The sequence below is a fragment of the Protopterus annectens genome, chromosome 2.part0 (genome assembly GCF_019279795.1).
Source record: "Protopterus annectens isolate FY-2018-M chromosome 2.part0, PAN1.0, whole genome shotgun sequence".
NCBI lineage: Eukaryota > Metazoa > Chordata > Ceratodontiformes > Protopteridae > Protopterus > Protopterus annectens.
Window position 1 is genome coordinate 1,865,207,721 of NC_056728.1, and position 17,248 is coordinate 1,865,224,968.

Consider the following 17,248-nt stretch of genomic DNA (forward strand, 5'->3'; position numbering starts at 1 on the left):
AAAAGAACAGAATAGTAAATTTAATATTAACAAATAAGGTATATGTGCATTCATCTTAGGTTAAAATAAACAGAAAGAACAGCTCCTATAAAAACAGGAGCATGAATGGTGTGCCTAGTAGCATGTCTTTCTCTATAAAAAATACATTTAGATGGAAGAAAAGACTACTTGTCCATTCTCCCTCTCATATAACGAATTTAATTTATTTCTGGATAAGCAGATCTTAATTTTCTTTAAACTTTTTTCACCTGTTTTCCACCCAATAAAACTCACTGTTCCTAATACATCTCATAACATGATAAGAAAATATGGCCCACTTAAAGTGAGTTAGAGTAATGGTTTCCTGACAGATATAAAAACATTATACTGAACACCATTCTACTTATTGGGTACAAAAATTGTACAAAGATATTCTAAATCTTCTCATCCTATACACATTACGCTAAAATGGCTAAGACATATTCAGATAATCTTTGTCTTCTGTGAAGTTAAGGATTATGTTGCTATTCAAAAAGTATGAAAATATGCCCCTGTTTCCACCATGTAGCTGCCAACACAGTTACCTACAGCTGGAAGTCCTGATCAATGCCTAATGGTAGGTAACTCGAATCAGAGGCATGCAATTTAGCCCATAATGAGCTCTTTCCTCATTGTGCCTAATTTATCTTTGAATCACAACATACCACATCATAGGAACAGGGCCCTTTGGCACAATGCATCTGCACTTTGTTGAGTGTAAAGTAGATCGAGTTTAAACTTGCTGACTTAATTTCCTTAATGTTAAGTACCATGATCATTGTTTTCATTGTTCTACACAGGACTTTCCTAATGTTAAATGCCTTGATCATTGTTCGGCATTGTTCTACATAGGAATTTCCTAATGTTAAGCATCAAGACCATCGTTCCACATTGTTCTACGTAGGACTTTCCTAATATTAAATGCCATGATCATTGTTTTGCATTGTTCTATGTAGGACTTTCCTAATGTTAAATGCCACAATCATTGTTCTACATTGCTCTACATAGGACTTTCCTAATGTTAAGTACCATGATCATTGTTCTACATTGTTCTACGCAGGACATCTCTGGTGTTGACATTCCTACTTTCAGTTTGACAGTGATTACCTTTGTGGTGTCTTTTTTCCTTGTTCATTGTTATGCAGTTTTAAAGTTTATTTTATCTATTCATGTTTTTTTTATTTTTTTAGTCTGTAGCTTGTTAACCAGGATGGTGGACTGGTACAAGACCATTTTTATCTACTACCCATGCCATTGCTTAACCCATATACATCCATATATACATGACTAACAGATATTTTTTTAATGTTCTTAATAAGCCCAAATTCCAATGATCCTGGAAACATGTTACAGCTGTTCAGAAGGAATACATATAGCAAAATGCAGTTTAATGCAATGTGCAAACTGACTTCTTTTAGTACAAAGACTTGAAAGCTATACTTAAATGTAGGAGAAATGTATAACGTTTTAGCCAGCAGTTAGTACATGGCAATATTACCCCCCCATACACACAAACACACACACACACACACACACACACACACACACACACACACACACATATACAAAAACAAACATCTTTTTATGATTTTTATCAGGACAGTGCTACAGACAGTATGTTTCATCTGGTTGAATTTCAATCAAATTAAACTCAAGAATATGTATGAACAGCTGCAAAGAGATTATTAACTAATAATATCTCCTGAAGTCAGTGAAATATGGTCATCACTTTTACAAAATGAGTTAATTAAGCTCCTTTTGTTTTAATCAGTGCTATTAAAGCATTAATGTAGAGCACAGTAGCAGAAAAATATGAAGAACACAGAACAGAAAAACATTACTGTGTGTACTGGTTATGAAAACAATAGACATATAAATTAAAATCTAACAGACATGAAACGGCAGAAAGTATGTCTTTCTAAATACTGCTGTGTGCAATGTATAGTTCAGATTCAGACACAACCTATGCAGACTTATCTTTCCACAGAACCTGACTCAGTATCATAATGTGTCTACAGATGTTAGCCATGGTGAAATGGAAGGCACCTGCACATAACATGCATCACTGACAGCCAGCAATTTATAAAAGTCAGATTGTACAGCAGAATTTAGCTTTTGCCATAAAGAAACAGACTATGCAATACTTACCAAAGATTTTATTGTAGAATGAAGCTGAACAATACCCATATATCTGCACAAAGTGCTTGTGCTATTACCTGAATGATTGAGCCAGGGAACCTGGAGACAACATTGCAAACATACACATTATATACTATAGAACCATTAGAATTCCATCCCCTGCCATGAGCATTATGGTACTAAAAAAGATCGTTATGCCTTCTTACCCTACAGACACTAGCGTCTCAGGCTATAAATGTGCAAGCATATATGCATGCATTTCTAGACTACAGTGTTCAAACAAGAAATCTCTGAATGGCCTGCCTATTATTACATAACTCTTGTGAACACCACCTCCCCCCTTCAGAATATTTGACTAGGTGGTCAGTAATACTAATTAGATTATTTTTTCTTGGAACACTATTCTAGAATGGATATACCCTTTCAGTAAAGCAGTTTATCCTCCAAATACAGTTGTCTTTTTTTCTTCTTGTCTTCGTTTAGATATACACAGATTCATTCTACAAGATTAATAATACTTTTCCAAAATACATGAGTATGTGGCTAAAGATGAGAGCTCAAAAATCACAGATGAATATGTATTTAAACACACACACACACACACACACACACACACACACACACACACACACACACACACACACACACACGAGTAAACATTTATACAGACACATATGCATGCATACCAACACATCAACATATGTAATTAAAAACAAAGCTACTAACATATCAACTAAGAGACTTAGAAACCCATCTATATCCACATCTGTTTGCATGCCGACACACATGAATGTATGCATTCACATATGTACATGCATATACAAATAAACACACCCACATATCCAGGCATATTTGCATGTACACATATGCATACACGTAGGCATACACAAACACACGCACACACACACACACACACACACACACACACACACACACACACATATATATATATATATATATATATATATATATATATATATAAACTTACATATACAAACACACAAATGCACATACACTTATGCATTTTTACAGATATACATGTGGTTTTCATCAAGATAATGCTTCAGACAGTGTGTTTCATCCGGTTGAACATCAAAGGAATTAAATTCAATAAAATGTCAGGGAATCCACATTGAGAATATTGACGAATGGCATCTTCTGAAGTCAGTGAAGTTTGTTCTTTATTATTGCAAAATAATTTAATTAATTCTTTGGGGTTTTTTTTTGTTAATCTCACAAGCGCGCACACACACACACACACACACACACACACACACACACACACACACACACACACATCAAAAACAAGAACATTGAAATACATACAAACAGACAAACAAACATGCACACCACACGTACACATGTACACACATAATGTACATACACACACACACACACACACACACACACACACACACACACACACGCACACATGCACACACACACACACACACACACACACACACACACACACACACACACACACACACACACACACACACGCAGACATACACACACTACAGCATCTTGTCTCTGTAGGGAAATTTCTTCAGGCCAATCTAAACCATCAGATTGTTATCCATCACAGGGACCAGCACATCGTTGACAGGTACCAACCAGCAAGTCACAACTAACACTACCTAGCAGTACCTTCTGAGGCCCATTGCTCATTTCACTCTTCTGTAGTCCCAATCTCATTGATAGCTGTTCCAGTACTGTCCTACTTGTGCACACAGTGGTGGTTGTTCCACCTGATGGCTGAAGTACTGCATGCAGCACTTTTTCACCTTTCACCCCAGCAGCTACTCAGTGCCCCAAACCATGGCCTAGCACATTAAATTGTGAACTTCAAGCATTTGACACCTGATGTTCACTGTTAACACTCAGGCTGATATACCTAGCATATTGTATTGGTATTGAAGTGTCGCACTCTGCTGCTGCTAGTCACCAGATGGACATGTATGATGAGGGATTACTGTGAAACACCAAGGAACAAACACATGAACAGCTGCTTTTTTATGTTCTACTGCATCAAAAATTTCTTCTAGTGGGCCATAGTCCCTTTATTCCATGGATTACACCATTATTGTCTTATATATGACTGCCATGAGACTTATGTAAACACAATCACTGTGTAGGTGAACCTATATGAATGATAGCTAATGAGCATGTACATGTGTAGTATCACATCATCCACATTTTTGAAGACACAGGGCTCTGGTATGTGTATTTATTGCATCTCATTTATTTAATATCACCCTGGTGCTAATTCCACCAAATCCCTTTTCCTGTGTATTGTGGTTGGCCACTGTCTGGCTTTTGGTCAGAATTCCTCTGGGCTATGGCTTGTGAGCAGTGAAAGATTTTTGATGTCTCCCTCAGTGCTGGCAGATTTTTTTTTGTTCTATAATGTCTGTAGGCATCTGCTGTGTCATTTTTTTTTTAACCTTCAAACTCTACTCTATGCAGCCAACCAACAGCTACGGAAGTATAACTCTACTGTCCTACTGTAGTTTGAAGGATGAATCCTTATTTAACAGTCAATAAACATACACAGACACATACATATATAAACATATACATATATGTGTATATATGTGTATGTGTGTGTGTGTGTGTGTGTGTGTGTGTGTGTGTGTGTGTGTGTATATATATATATATATATATATATATATATATATATATATGCGTGTGTGTGTGTGTGTGTGTGTGTGCGGATGCAGCATTTGCAGTACAAGTTAATGACAAAACTGCAGCATAACTGTAAATGTTTATAGCATGTTAAAATGTCTCAAAGAAGAAACATTTAAAATATGTTTATTAGCAGAGAAGAATAGCTCAAAATGAAAGAAAACAATATTACAAACGTTTGTATGTTCTAGACTAATAGAAAGTGAATGTAAGCATGGCAGTCTCAGTATGATAGCAATGTGGATTTCGTATTTTTAAACATTATGTTCAAATGTTGTCAACATCTGACTTGGTAATGCAATAAGAAGAAATGACATAATAGTATGGATATTGGACATTTCCAGTCACTCTTTTCCCAGTTTGCCTTACGGCTATCAGCATTCCATAGCTGAGCTTCCTTTGCAAAAAATGGGTTTTAACTTTACTGTTTGTCTTATATTCTAATGTATGATATCTTAATGCTTTATTTTTCAGTACCTGGCAATGTTACAGGCCTTCAAGCTACAGTTGTTAACAAAACCTATATTTCTGTCAACTGGTCAGCACCATTTGGAGACAAAAGCTCCTACTTTGTAATGATGGTGGGAGCTCCATCAACGAATATTACAACAACCACAGAGAGAACAGTGTTTAGTGATGTAATTCCGGGAACCAACTATACCATCAGCGTATATGTGATGGGCAAAGATAACGTATCGGAAAGTGGCCCGGTTTCTAAAACCATTTATGTTCGTAAGTAACATTTATATTTTATTCTTTAATGGTATTCTGATTTTCTTTAAGTATGTTTCTTTGCTGGTAATATGAATTGCTGTGATGTACTGAGGGTGTGAGATTAAACTGATGAAGCCTTTCTTCATCTTCTACCATTCCTAATGTTAATGAATGCAGAATTATGGTATTTGTATAGCTGTTGTTTAACACATGTACTTACATAGTTTAGACTCACATTGATGTTAAATTTTCCCCTCTACATTTCCATTTACTTTTTTCAAGACTTGTATTTGATAGTCCAGGATTCTGATTTTAGATGTCTTAGCTTCCATAAACTTTTGGCAGTATGCCTTACAGCTTAATCATTTCCTTGTTTAATAGAAACAATTTCCCTTACTATACGTTTTCTTTAAATCTAAAATGTGTTATGCCTTTCTTGCATTGCACATGGGAGGTAGTTATGACAAAATGTGTTGCAGTAACATTGTTTAGCTAACAAACTTTATGGATAGTTTTAAATGATTTTATCTTTTTATCTACATAATTTCATGGCATTATTATTGTCTTCATTTCTCATTCTTCCCACCATTATTCTCTGCATGACTTTCTTTTGTTGCCTAATTAAAGATGTCCCAACAGCTTCTCGCTTCCCCTTTTCTGTCCAACATGTCCTGCATTTGTTTAAAGGGTCAGAGGAAACTTTTTTTCCTTGATTAGACTGGCTAAAGCCACTGGTATGACATAAAAACAAAAACTTGTTTTATTTGAACTGGAAACAGGTAAAGTTAAAAGTTTACATACTAATAATTGGCATTGAAAGTTTAAATACTAATATTTAGCCTTGGGATAAATGTTTTATATTTGTGCTGCCCCTTTTTAAAGATGCAGTCCACAAAAAGAGTGTGACTGTATTGAAACAAAAAGAGTGCAATCATAATAACATAGGTGATATACTAACCTGTCATTTTTAAGTTACTCACCTCCTTCATAAGCTACACAGTTATTTATCTGCTAATTTTTTATCCTGTATCTATAAATTAATGTCTAATACAACTGCCAATATGTGTCGTTGAAGTGTACTCTATGACATAAGATTCGTGTCTAAGATAATAAATAAAGAAGTACGAAAGTGCCACATTTTTTTAGAAGGACCATTCAGATATTTATTTATTCATTTACTTAATTAGTTAATCACTTGCTTATATATTTACTTACTTACTGACATATTTGTTAACCAGGTAATTGAACTGGTCTAAAGAATGTTTATAGACATGAGATGTACCGTATTGAAAAAAGAAAAGAACATCAGAAATAACATCAGCAACATTTAAAGTGGAGACTAGTAAACGCTGTATGACCTAGGAACACATTTACTAACTGCTTTACCCTATTAATTAGTACCTTTTCAATAGTATAAATAAATAATGCTTTTGACTAAATTCATACAATCTGTTTCATATGAATGGTGCAATATTTACACAATTTACAGCACTTAAAAAGAAATAGAAGAAAAATAGGAAGATGAGTCTGCAGGCCCAATAAAATCATCATACTCACTGAAAGAGATATTTATGAATGTAGTACTTTCAGAAGCCACTACCCTCCCTTATAATATTTGTGGTGCAGTACTGGAGAACAGTTAGTTGTCAGTGAAAATGATAAAACGATGTAATTAGAACAAGAAAAGTGGGCAGTGTTTTACCCAGGGTCATTATGACACATTTGTTATGTTTTCTCGTATAGGTTTTGAGATAGTTTATAAAAAAAGCAAAGATTGTTGTTTGTCTTTATATTTTGTGAAACATTGATCCATGCTACTGGGACTATTTTAGTAAGGTCTTTTTTACAGGTAGCAATAGTCAATGAAAGCTTTTATAGTTGAATACCTTCAGTATTTCTTACTGAATTGGTTTCAAAGTTTCATTATTTTGGTGTGTATGTAGGTGCAAGTTATTTTCTTAGCTGTCTCGGTGCATACTCTGTACCACCAAATTAACCACCTAGCATTCTTTTAAAATATTTTGAGTTTTCTGATTATTTAACAATTATTGGTATTTTATTCTATGTCCATGTTATTCTCATAAATGTATGACACCCTTCAATTTCAACATCAGACTGCTGTGCCTAGTGTCCCTGATGTGGCTTGCGTCTATACTTAAGATGTTTTTACACTTTCCCTTTCTTTTTGAAATAATACGCACCTGCATCAAATGTCTTTCAATATTATGTAGTATACAGAAAATAATTTAAATTCACAACCTTTCTTTATGGCTTTTAATTCACTCAATAAATCCTTTTAATAGAATATTTCTTCATATTTCCATTTAATCAGTATCTGTCCTAGTTAATATATACAAAATTCAGACTGTATTCTAACAAAGGTCTCGCCATTGTCTAAGATAGGGATAGCATGATTTTTATATTTCTTGATGGAAGTATTATAAAAAAGTGCCTTATAGTACAATAACAGTGCTTTAAATCAAGTTAATATAAGAATCAAAGATTAATTTGCTTGACAATAGTATACCAAAATATTTATATTATTTTGTTTCCATTAAATTCTGTCAATTTACTGAAAATGGATAATGTGTATTTATGCATGTATTTATTTGCTTCTATATGTGCATTTATTTGTGTTAAACCTTATGCTATTTTATCTGACAGATAAACAGCTAAATAGTCTGAAATGCTTTATGCGGATCAATTTTTATAAATATACTTCAAGTTTTCATGCACTTTTATTCTACTGATAAAGAATTTATAAAGATGTTGAATAACACAGAATCCAATACTGAGCCTTTTGGATCACTGCTTACTGTTGCAAATCCCCTTGAAATACTCTTCTTTAAGACATGAATATCAATCTGCAGATTAGCATTCTTTCTACTTCACAGCATAATCATTGATATTCCAGTCTTTCAGTATTTGTATAACATCCTGTGGAATATTATCAAATGCAGTTGCAAGATCAAGATAAATTTCGTCAGTCAGAATCACAGTATACATTATTGTTTAATTTGAAACTTGTCTTTTAGAGGAAGGCAACATTCTTTCAGAGTTTTTAGGTAGAGATAGCTTGAGAGAATGTAATTTTTTTTGCACTCTAACAATTTACTCTTATGAATAGTAATAGGGTGATGGTCTCTAAAGTGGGCTAATGGATGAATTTGAGAAATTTACGTTTGGTTGTTTAAAGCAAGGATGTATTCCGGGAGGAATGGAAGAATGTAGCTTTTAGATATATGCAAGTATGGGGACTGGTACATTAATGCAAATGACTCTACCAGCTTTTATATAAGTAGGTCACTTCTTTTGTATTATTCATTGAGTTGAGCAAGTACTTTGTAAACTTAAGAGTTGGTATGAGCATGAAAAAATTTGATTGAAGTTTATCCTAGATATTTGTACTCTGAAGTAGAAGGAATGCAGCACCACTGGGATGTCTAAATTAAAGTTAAAGAATGGAAGTGAGAAGATTTGAGGTATCATAGACCATAACAGATGATTTGTGAGTGTTGATAGTTAGCTTGTTATTTGTTAACCATTAGAGAGCTCACCTCTTTTATATTTTTAGTGGATGCTAGGTGTTATGTGCCAATGCTGTCATCAAATAATCTATATAAAGAGTGCAATTGATTTGCAATTATTTCCAAGGGTGGTTATGTATAAGCTGAGAGCATAATAGGGTGACACCCCTGTAGAATATTGGCCTATGTCTAAATAGTTATAATTGAGGTGTGTGTGTGTGTGTGTGTGTGTGTGTGTGTGTGTGTGTGTGTGTGTGTGTGTGTGTGTGTGTGTGTGTGTGTATAAGAGTGTTTATTGAGACTTGTTCCAGTTTTATTATAGTATTCATTTATTTATTTGACATTTGTTTACTGAGAAAGTCTGACTTGGAACAAAGCCTCTTTTCAGCGGAGGCCTGGGGTAAAACCTTCCAGATGCATGTCTTTGTAATGTGGGAAACCCATAGGGATGCAGGGAGGACATGCAGACTCCACACAGTAGGCACCCCAGCCAAGAACTGAACTGGAGAACCTCTTACTGTGAGGTAACAATGCAACCACGGCAGCACTGCACCATCTTTTATTTATTTATTTATTTGCTGCAGAGGGATCAGTTAAGATGTGCATTTTAAGTTTCTAAAGTATTCAGTCTTTGCATAGTTAATGTTAATCCTTGTGTTTTATTTTAGCTCTTAGTAGTGGGCATATTTTTCACGGCTATATAAATCTTTTCCCAAGCCTATCAGGCCTTTTTTTGCTTTGTATATGCAGATAAATGTATGGTGAGCATCAAGAGTTATTATTTCCATCATATTTTCTCTTTTGACTGTCTACAGGTTTTCCTGCACAATGTTTAAAGGGTTGTATAAAGCAGATGGGGCCAAATCTGACTCTGTGTATTCATACAGGGGTTTCCTGTCCTGAAGATCTAACTTGGTTAGTAGAATATTTTTAGAAGGATCAGGAGCAGATCCAGTGAGAAAAATCTTCAGTGGCTTTTCGCTAGATCACTTTTAAAGTCAAGTATAACAGAAAAAGATAGTGATCACTTAGTTTGATAGAATCTGTATTGTCTTTAGATTGTCTTGGAAATTAGTAATTCAGATAGCTAAGGCTGAACTATCACCTGCAGCCTGATTTGGCCTGGAGCCTTCTTTCACTCATTGAGTGAGATTAGCAGAGGCAAGTAATATAGCTAGTTGTACTTTCCTTGGAACAGTATAAACCATGTTTAGATCAATGAGTGCAATTAGCTTACGATTTTTCATAATATATCAAGGATGTCTGTTTTGACAGCAATTTAATGATGAAGGAGGTAAGGTATATACAATGGATAGAATATTTTTTGTGCATCTACCTAGTTCTGTTTATAGCAGTACCCAGTTAAGGTCCCTATCAGATGTGGCTTTACTTTTAGCTAAAACTATGAGGAATAGTCGAATATGGAGTCCCACTGAGGTCCATTTGAGCAAACAAGTCATGAAATATTTTCACAAGAGAGCATTTCAATGACCTCCCATCTTATTTGTTTTTGGAATTTACATCAGTACCTTATTAAAGAAACCGTATGGCCTTTTACAATACAGCATATGTAACATCTTCCAAATATAAACATTAATGGTTCGAATTTAAATTTACATACATCATGGATTATATTCACAATTTAATGGAATTTGGATGATTATAAATATCAGTGTTAGTTTGAAAATATAAACTGAGACCATCTATGGTAATATTAGCTAGTTGTACTGTGTATATCAAGAGGTTTAACTTTGGGACAACCTGTGTTCTCATTGCCACTGTACAGAAAAAGAAGTCAATTAAACAGCAAAGAACCAAACCAGGAAGTAAATACACACACAGCCAGGAGATGGAACAGTTCGTTGTAAGTTCACCAAAGCAGATTCAATAAATCCAGGTAGGCACCAAACGAATTCAAATAATTCCTTTATTTAGAACCACAGAATGATAACACACAAGCGCTTTCGCTCAGACAAATTCTGAGCTTTATCAAGTGACACCATGCTGTTAAATCAGGTGTCTTATATACCTTGAGAATCCTAAATTAATTAGGAAGCACTGCCAATTGATATTTTAAAGAGACTGTGCGCTTTTCCACATATTTAAAAAGTCCATTAAAACAAAATGTATAAAACTAGTAGTAAAGTATGCTTAAAATAATGCATTGATGCATCTATTACTGCTAAAAATGTTAATAGCATAAAAATAAACAAAACATTGTACACTATTTCCCTGATGTTTAACTTTGTAGTGAAATTTGCTGTGTGCAAAAATCTGCACTTCTTTTGAAAATTGAAATAAGATGGAATGACTTGACATACCAACTGTTGTTCACATAATTGTGATATAAAACTAATGCCCAATGTGGGTATAATAATATTTTCTTGGCCTCGTTGCCAGCCCTGCTAGAAAAAGAGAACAGTGTATCTTGATTAAACTAAACTGTGCTGTGCAATAGGTCATTCCTTAACATAAACTTTGTGTGATATACCATTAAGTAAAAAACATGTCTGTGTGCATGGATACTTGTCATAAATAATTATATGAGGAATATCAAACTAAAGTCTTGCCTTTCTTAATTTCAATAGTGGCTTGATACTGATCAAACCGTTAAGCCCAGGGGGTCTCCCAGCATCTAGCTTTAATTGCCAAAGGAGTTCTCAGTATTCCAAAGTTGATTCCCAATCACCCCCCCCTGGCATCAGGCTCAACTTGTTCCATTACCATAAATCTCAGTTTTATGTTTGGACAGGTCAGGGAGTGCTTGTAAAAAGCGTTGGTTTCCTTCTTTTATTTATATCGTAAAAATGTTAGATATCCGCCACGGAATTCCCTTTCCGTTTTTCCTACATAGAAACTGTTACATGTGGTGCAGAAGCCTAAATAGACCACTCCCTTGCTACCACATGTAAAATGGCCAGCTGGGTGGATTTTAAACCTTCTGGATGGAATGGTGATACTTTTTTCTTCCAAGATGGCATGGCATTGGCTACATGCCCCGCATTTGAACGTACCCTTTCTTGCTGGGTTGATTTTCCTTTTAATGTTCTGCTTTTTTTCAAACATTTCCTTAAAATTGGTACCCCTTCTCCTTACAAATGAAGGTTGGTCAGGCAATAGCCCCTAAACTCTTCAAAGAGGGCGAGTACAGGCCAATATTTTCTTATAGATTCCTCCATTTCCCTTGAATGCAAAGAATAGGTGTAGATAAAGCTGTTCTTAAATTCATTGGTAATAACGGGAACGGAACTGGCTGGTGTGCCCGTTCCCTTGCCCAAGAGGGGTGGGTAAACAGTTCCTCTTTTGGAATTTACCTCCTCAAACAAGCTTTTAAAGAGGTCCAAAGGATAGCCCCTTTCTAGGAACAAACCTTCCAAGAACTTGACTTCTGCCATGTAGTCGTCATGTCCACTACAAATCCTACTTGCCCTGATGAGTTGTCCTTTGACGATGCCTTTTTTCTGGAAAAAAGGATGTGCACTCTCAAAGTGCAGGACAGAGTTGGAGAAAGTGGGTTTGTGATACAGTTTGGATTGAAAACTGTTGTCCAAGTAATTTTTGTATATGGTGACGTCCAAATAATGCAATTGGTCTGGATCGATGGAATGGGTGAACTGCAAAAAATTGGTACTTGCGTTGATGTAGACAAAAAAACTCAAAAGCTCGTCCTCAGACCCTTGCCACAGAATGCAAATATCATCGAGGTAACGTCTATAGAGGAGCAGATGTTGTTCCCAAGGGGGAACCAACACAAACTTGTGCTCCCATACATGAAGCACCATGTATGCAAAGACTCCTGGCATTTTCTGTGTGATTTTCCTACTACCAAGTTTTCTCCTGACTTGTTGTTGGTGACTATTGACATCAAGGATCTCTTTTCTAGTATTCCTCATGATGAGGGTCTGGATTGGTTTGGCGAGTTTCTCACCAAGGAAACCGACATGAACAACAGACTAAGCAATTTGGTCACTGAATTCATGGAAATCGTACTACGTAACAATTTCATCTTTTTCAATGGAAAACTCTTCAAGCAAAGTAAAGGAGTAGCAATGGGGGCATCTTGTGCCACCTTTTATGCCAACGTGGTGCTTCATGTATGGGAGCACAAGTTTGTGTTGGTTCCCCCTTGGGAACAACATCTGCTTCTCTATAGACGTTACCTCGGCAATATTTGCATTCTGTGGCAAGGGTCTGAGGACGAGCTTTTGAGTTTTTTTGTCTACATCAACGCAAGTACCAATTTTTTGCAGTTCACCCATTCCATCGATCCAGACCAATTGCATTATTTGGACGTCACCATATACAAAAATTACTTGGACAACAGTTTTCAATCCAAACTGTATCGCAAACCCACTTTCTCCAACTCTGTCCTGCACTTTGAGAGTGCACATCCTTTTTTCTAGAAAAAAGGCATCGTCAAAGGACAACTCATCAGGGCAAGTAGGATTTGTAGTGGACATGACGACTACATGGCAGAAGTCAAGTTCTTGGAAGGTTTGTTCCTAGAAAGGGGCTATCCTTTGGACCTCTTTAAAAGCTTGTTCGAGGAGGTAAATTCCAAAAGAGGAACTGTTTACCTACCCCTCTTGGGCAAGGGAACGGGCACACCAGCCAGTTCCGTTCCCGTTATTACCAATGAATTTAAGAACAGCCTTATCTACACCTATTCTTTGCATTCAAGGGAAATGGAGGAATCTATAAGAAAATATTGGCCTGTACTCGCCCTCTTTGAAGAGTTTAGGGGGCTATTGCCTGACCAACCTTCATTTGTAAGGAGAAGGGGTACCAATTTTAAGGAAATGTTTGAAAAAAAGCAGAACATTAAAAGGAAAATCAACCCAGCAAGAAAGGGTACGTTCAAATGCGGGGCATGTAGCCAATGCCATGCCATCTTGGAAGAAAAAAGTATCACCATTCCATCCAGAAGGTTTAAAATCCACCCAGCTGGCCATTTTACATGTGGTAGCAAGGGAGTGGTCTATTTAGGCTTCTGCACCACATGTAACAGTTTCTATGTAGGAAAAACGGAAAGGGAATTCCGTAAGCGGATATACGAACATTTTTACGATATAAATAAAAAGAAGGAAACCAACGCTTTTTACAAGCACTCCCTGACCTGTCCAAACATAAAACTGAGATTTCTGGTAATTGAACAAGTTGAGCCTGATGCCGGGGGGGGGTGATTGGGAATCAACTTTGGAATACCGAGAACTCCTTTGGCAATTAAAGCTAGATGCTGGGAGACCCCCTGGGCTTAACAGTTTGATCAGTATCAAGCCACTATTGAAATTAAGAAGGGCAAGACTTTAGTTTGATATTCCTCATATAATTATTTATGACAAGTATCCATGCACACAGACATGTTTTTTACTTAATGGTATATCACACAAAGTTTATGTTAAGGAATGACCTATTGCACAGCACAGTTTAGTTTAATCAAGATACACTGTTCTCTTTTTCTAGCAGGGCTGGCAACGAGGCCAAGAAAATATTATTATACCCACATTGGGCATTAGTTTTATATCACAATTATGTGAACAACAGTTGGTATGTCAAGTCATTCCATCTTATTTCAATTTTCAAAAGAAGTGCAGATTTTTGCACACAGCAAATTTCACTACAAAGTTAAACATCAGGGAAATAGTGTACAATGTTTTGCTTATTTTTATGCTATTAACATTTTTAGCAGTAATAGATGCATCAATGCATTATTTTAAGCATACTTTACTACTAGTTTTATACATTTTGTTTTAATGGAATTTTTAAATATGTGGAAAAGCGCACAGTCTCTTTAAAATGTCAATTGGCAGTGCTTCCTAATTAATTTAGGATTCTCAAGGTATATAAGACACCTGATTTAACAGCATGGTGTCACTTGATAAAGCTCAGAATTTGTCTGAGCAAAAGCGCTTGTGTGTTATCATTCTGTGGTTCTGAATAAAGGAATTATTTGAATTTGTTTGGTGCCTACCTGGATTTATTGAATCTGCTTTGGTGAACTTACAACGAACTGTTCCATCTCCTGGCTGTGTGTGTATTTACTATACAGAAAAACTTGGACTAAGTAGGAGCGTGATGACTGGGATGAGACCCTTGCAGGACAGGGATGCCTTAATGTGACAGAAACTTGGTTATTTGTTTTAATCTGCTTAAATATGTTTGCTTGGCACATAGTTTCCTCATGTTGGTTTACCTGTTTTAAGTTGTATAAGTGTCTATGGGTTGAGTTTTATGCTATGAGGTGTGCTCCAGGATTACATTATATTGGAAATGAGAGCATTTTATTTATTTACCTTTGTGCAGGTGTGTGTGTGTGTGTGTGTGTGTGTGTGTGTGTGTGTGTGTGTGTGTGTGTGTGTGTGTGTGTGTGTGTGTGTGTGTGCGTGTGTGTGTGTGTGTGTGTGTGTGTGTGTGTGTGTGTGTGTGTGTGTGTGTGTGCGTGTGTATGTGTGTGTGTGTGTGTGTGTGTGTGTGTGTGTGTGTGTGTGTGTGTGTGTGTGTGTGTGTGTGTGTGTGTGTGTGTGTGTGTGTGTGTGCGTGTGTGCTAGCACATGTCTGTGTGAGTGTGTGTGTTTTAAGTGATTATTTTATCTCCTTGAAACTGAGGTAAAAATATTAAAGTAAGAGAAGTTTGGGGGTGAAGCCCCCTCCCCGCATAAGGACTGCAGGGTATCTTGCCCTCCTGCAAAAAGCTACTTTTTTGTATATCAACTGTTGCATAAAACATTTTTCCCATTATATTAGTTTAAATCAGAGAAATAGTTGTGTGCAATTTTTGTCAAATATTTTGTTTATGACACTTGAGTTTTGAAGAATAGTGGTAGAACTACTGAAACAGAGCTGAAGCAACAAAAAAGCAAAGGATAACCAGAGCTGAAAGGAAGATCAAAGATGGATTGTATTATTTATTTTATTTTATTTATTATTTTGAAGATAAAAGTTGGATTGGAGTGAGATTTTTACCAGTGAATGCATGACCCTTTAATTATACAAATTTTGTGAGAGAGTAGGTCAAAGATTAATTAGTTGGTATGGAAGCTATAAACCTCTAACTTAAGAATTGAGGGTTTGAAGGTCAGGAATGCAATAAAATGCGACCAGTTATAAAATTATTGCAGAAGGAATACACATAGGAAGTGAAAATAGAGGACATTCAGTTAATAAAAAGTATATAAGCATATCAATCTACAGAAAGAAGTAGTTTTAGGGTAAAACAACAAAATGTATAGCTGAAGAGCATTTATACTTTAGTGCACCCAGGAAATGTAGGTCTAAGCAATGAAGTAAAAGAAGTCACAGAGTAGTTTTAGTTTCATACTGGAACATAAGGCTAAGGTAGTTTTTAAGGATCAGAACAAAGAGACATAAAGAATAAAAAGAAGGACTGTAAGACATGCTTAAATACGGAAAGAAAGTTCTGGAAAAGCCAAGGGCAGGTATGAAACAGAAGGAAAGCACAAGAAGGTAGAAAGGAGAAGGAGGATTTCTGAAGGAGATACTCAGAAGTATAACTGAGATGGCAGATAGTGTGAGAATAAGTGAAATATAGATGATGAGGGACTGGTAGTGAGGACAGAGAAACAAGCAGCAGAAATATCTGATATGGAAGTTAAGCCAGAAAAAAAGAATAAATGCACATGGTAGCCAACAGAGAGATTTAAGGCGGGAGTTCAGAAAGGGTAAAGAAATAATGGTAGCAGAATATGTTTCTAGAAAACTATACAGGTGATATCAGGTAGATAAAAATAGAAGAGGGAGAAATAAAGAAGGAAACAATTACAAGAGCAGGTTACAGTAGAAAGGAAGAAGAATGACAAGTGAAAAAAAAAAAGATTTTACATGAGATTGTGGGAAAGGCATCAACACAGTTAAAGCAAGGGAAATAAAGCAAAATAATGGAAGGTTGCCCAGGTGAGTTCTTTCAGTGGAAAATAGGGAAGGATTCTGTATCAGAACTGTGCGATATAGTCTACAAGTCCTAACACTTGGAAAAAATGCAATTCTGAAAATAACTTTTCTGAAAGTCATTATTTCACTTTTGAAACATTTTGACAGGAGGGATTTGCCCCCTGCATCCTACAATATAGGGGCTGTGCCACGATGCATTTCTTACTTATATGTGCCAACCCCAAATTGCTGCAAGTCAGTGCAGGAACATA

The 17,248-nt window shown here is 35.9% G+C and overlaps 1 protein-coding gene across 2 annotated transcripts in view; it reads left to right on the top strand.

Annotated features, from left to right (window-relative positions):
* The window catches only part of LOC122793781 (receptor-type tyrosine-protein phosphatase eta-like), a 94,453-nt gene that overhangs the window by 62,028 nt on the left and 15,177 nt on the right, over positions 1-17,248 (top strand). For both annotated transcript variants that reach the window (XM_044061971.1, XM_044061972.1), the window contains one exon: positions 5,323-5,580. In XM_044061971.1, coding sequence (XP_043917906.1) covers positions 5,323-5,580 — 258 coding nt within the window. The remainder of the gene's footprint in view (positions 1-5,322; positions 5,581-17,248) is intronic.